Genomic DNA, 1,996 nt, shown 5'->3' on the forward strand with positions numbered 1-1,996 from the left:
ACCTGGCCTATTTTAATGAGGAAATTGAGGTACAGAAAGGCTAAGCAATAGCTGGTATAAGTGACAGAATTCAAAGTAGAACTCAAGCCCTAGTTGAACTGAATCCAAAGACCAAGCTCATTCTATCCAAATAGGCTGCTGTTTCATCAAGGTAATGAGCAATAAGGGCTAATAAATACTGTACTTTCTTCAAAAGAAAATTATTTGTTTTGAAGGCCGAGGAATAACATACTATTCAGTGTTTACAATGACATGAATCATTGTAGGTTTTGAGATATTGCACTATAATTTCCTGAAAACTCCTCTTACTCTCACAGGACTCCTCTGCATTTGGCCTGTGCATATGGCCGTGTGGAAGTGGTCACTCTGTTGGTGAGCAGAAAGTGCCAGATTGATATCAATGACAGACTAAGCAGGACCCCTTTAATGAAGGTATATAGTAGTCAACTCTTTCAACATGGAATGGATTTGATAAATAAAATGGATTTATCTCATTCACATATAACTAGTGGGTGAAACCTATGGAATATGTATTTTGAATTCTTAGAATTTACAGTCTAATTTTTTATCTAACACTGATAGGCTGTGCATGGTCAGGAGGAGGCTTGTTCCATTATTCTGCTGGAACATGGCGCCAATCCAAACATTCAAGATGTCTACGGCAACACTGCTCTTCATTATGCTGCATCTAACAGCGTGACTTCACTGGCAGAAAAACTGCTCTCCTACCAGGCAAATATTGAAGCAATAAACAAGGTACAGGTCAATCAACTTTCTTTTCAAAATAATTGTTTTAATATTGACATAGGTAAGGGTCAATTTTTCGTGTTTGGAAGCTGAAGCATTCCTTGAATGAAAATATTTTGAAATAACTTAATTGTCTAAGATTTTACTTTAAATATTGATACTTTTAAAGAAGCATTAGAGGGTACAGCTTTTTTAGTGCACTTAGGGGAAATCTTTGTGAAATTTGTTCAAGGTAGAACTTTTTCTTTTCCAAAATTTGTTTCCTACCCCAGGGTTGTTTTTTCTAATTAGTGTTAAAACACACACACGCACACACACACACACACACACACACACACACACACAGGAAAAAAAAATCTACCCTGGAAATAGGTTTTATCTTAACACTCAAAGAAAACTAAAGCAACTTACAATAAATGGAAATCTTGCTGATGATGACAATTTTCTTTAAAAGACTGATGTATCTTTCAGTGGCAAGGCTTAAGAGGGAAAAATGGGAAGGGAAAAGGAGAGCAATCAGATAATATGCAGGCCACGTGGAAATTAGGTAATGAGAGAAAAATGCAAAGAAGAGGTTTTGTTTTTTTATTTGGTGGTTTTTCCAGCTTATGTATTAAGACAAAGTGCTCTTCAGCTTTGGGGTAATCATTTTTGGTTTGGTAAAGAAAGTGATTGAAACTTGCCTGAAGATGAATTTTTAGAAGACTCTGAGGAAACCAGATTGGAAGTGAATAGGTGGTGAGAAAGTGAGAAACACTTCAGCAAAGGGTAAAACATGTTGGTAACTGACTTACCACCCATCCTGGCAGAAGCAGCCGCCTAGATAAGAATCTAAAGTCTCCTCTCAAATCTAGACTGTCTTGGTGGTAAGGTGGGAGATAAGGAGCTTATAAATAGCAAAATCAAGTGGGATTTTGAGTTTACTTGGCCCTGTTCTACCCATACCCAGGAAAATTAACTGGAGTTTTAATAAATTACTCTTACCCTTTTGTCTTTTTGTCCACATCCCAAACTGATAAAGAGTATTAGCTGTGTGGGTGAGTGATGCAACTGAAGTGATTGTCTGCTGCACTGATTCTCAGCTAGAATTGTGCATTACAGGGACCTGGGGAAATTTTTTAAAGAATCTGCAAGTGTAGGCTTTCCCTTGAAGATTTTGAGGTAATAGATCTAATAAGGCCTGAACATGTATGGTTAAAAATATTTTTTGAAGCCATGCACAATGGTATGTTCCCTGTCCCAGTTACTT

At 37.0% G+C, this 1,996-nt stretch overlaps 1 protein-coding gene across 1 annotated transcript in view; it reads left to right on the plus strand.

Moving 5' to 3' along the window:
- Positions 1–288: 288 nt before the first annotated feature.
- LOC108298907 (ankyrin repeat domain-containing protein 18B-like) overlaps positions 289–1,996 on the plus strand; it is a gene marked incomplete at its 5' end in the record, with an annotated part of 36,494 nt that continues 34,786 nt past the window's right edge. Inside the window, 2 exon segments of the mRNA XM_037735907.1 lie at positions 289–432; positions 583–808. Of these exon segments, the coding sequence (XP_037591835.1) occupies positions 289–432; positions 583–808 (370 nt within the window).

The sequence above is a fragment of the Cebus imitator genome, unplaced genomic scaffold (genome assembly GCF_001604975.1).
Source record: "Cebus imitator isolate Cc_AM_T3 unplaced genomic scaffold, Cebus_imitator-1.0 Scaffold1186, whole genome shotgun sequence".
Taxonomy (NCBI): domain Eukaryota; kingdom Metazoa; phylum Chordata; class Mammalia; order Primates; family Cebidae; genus Cebus; species Cebus imitator.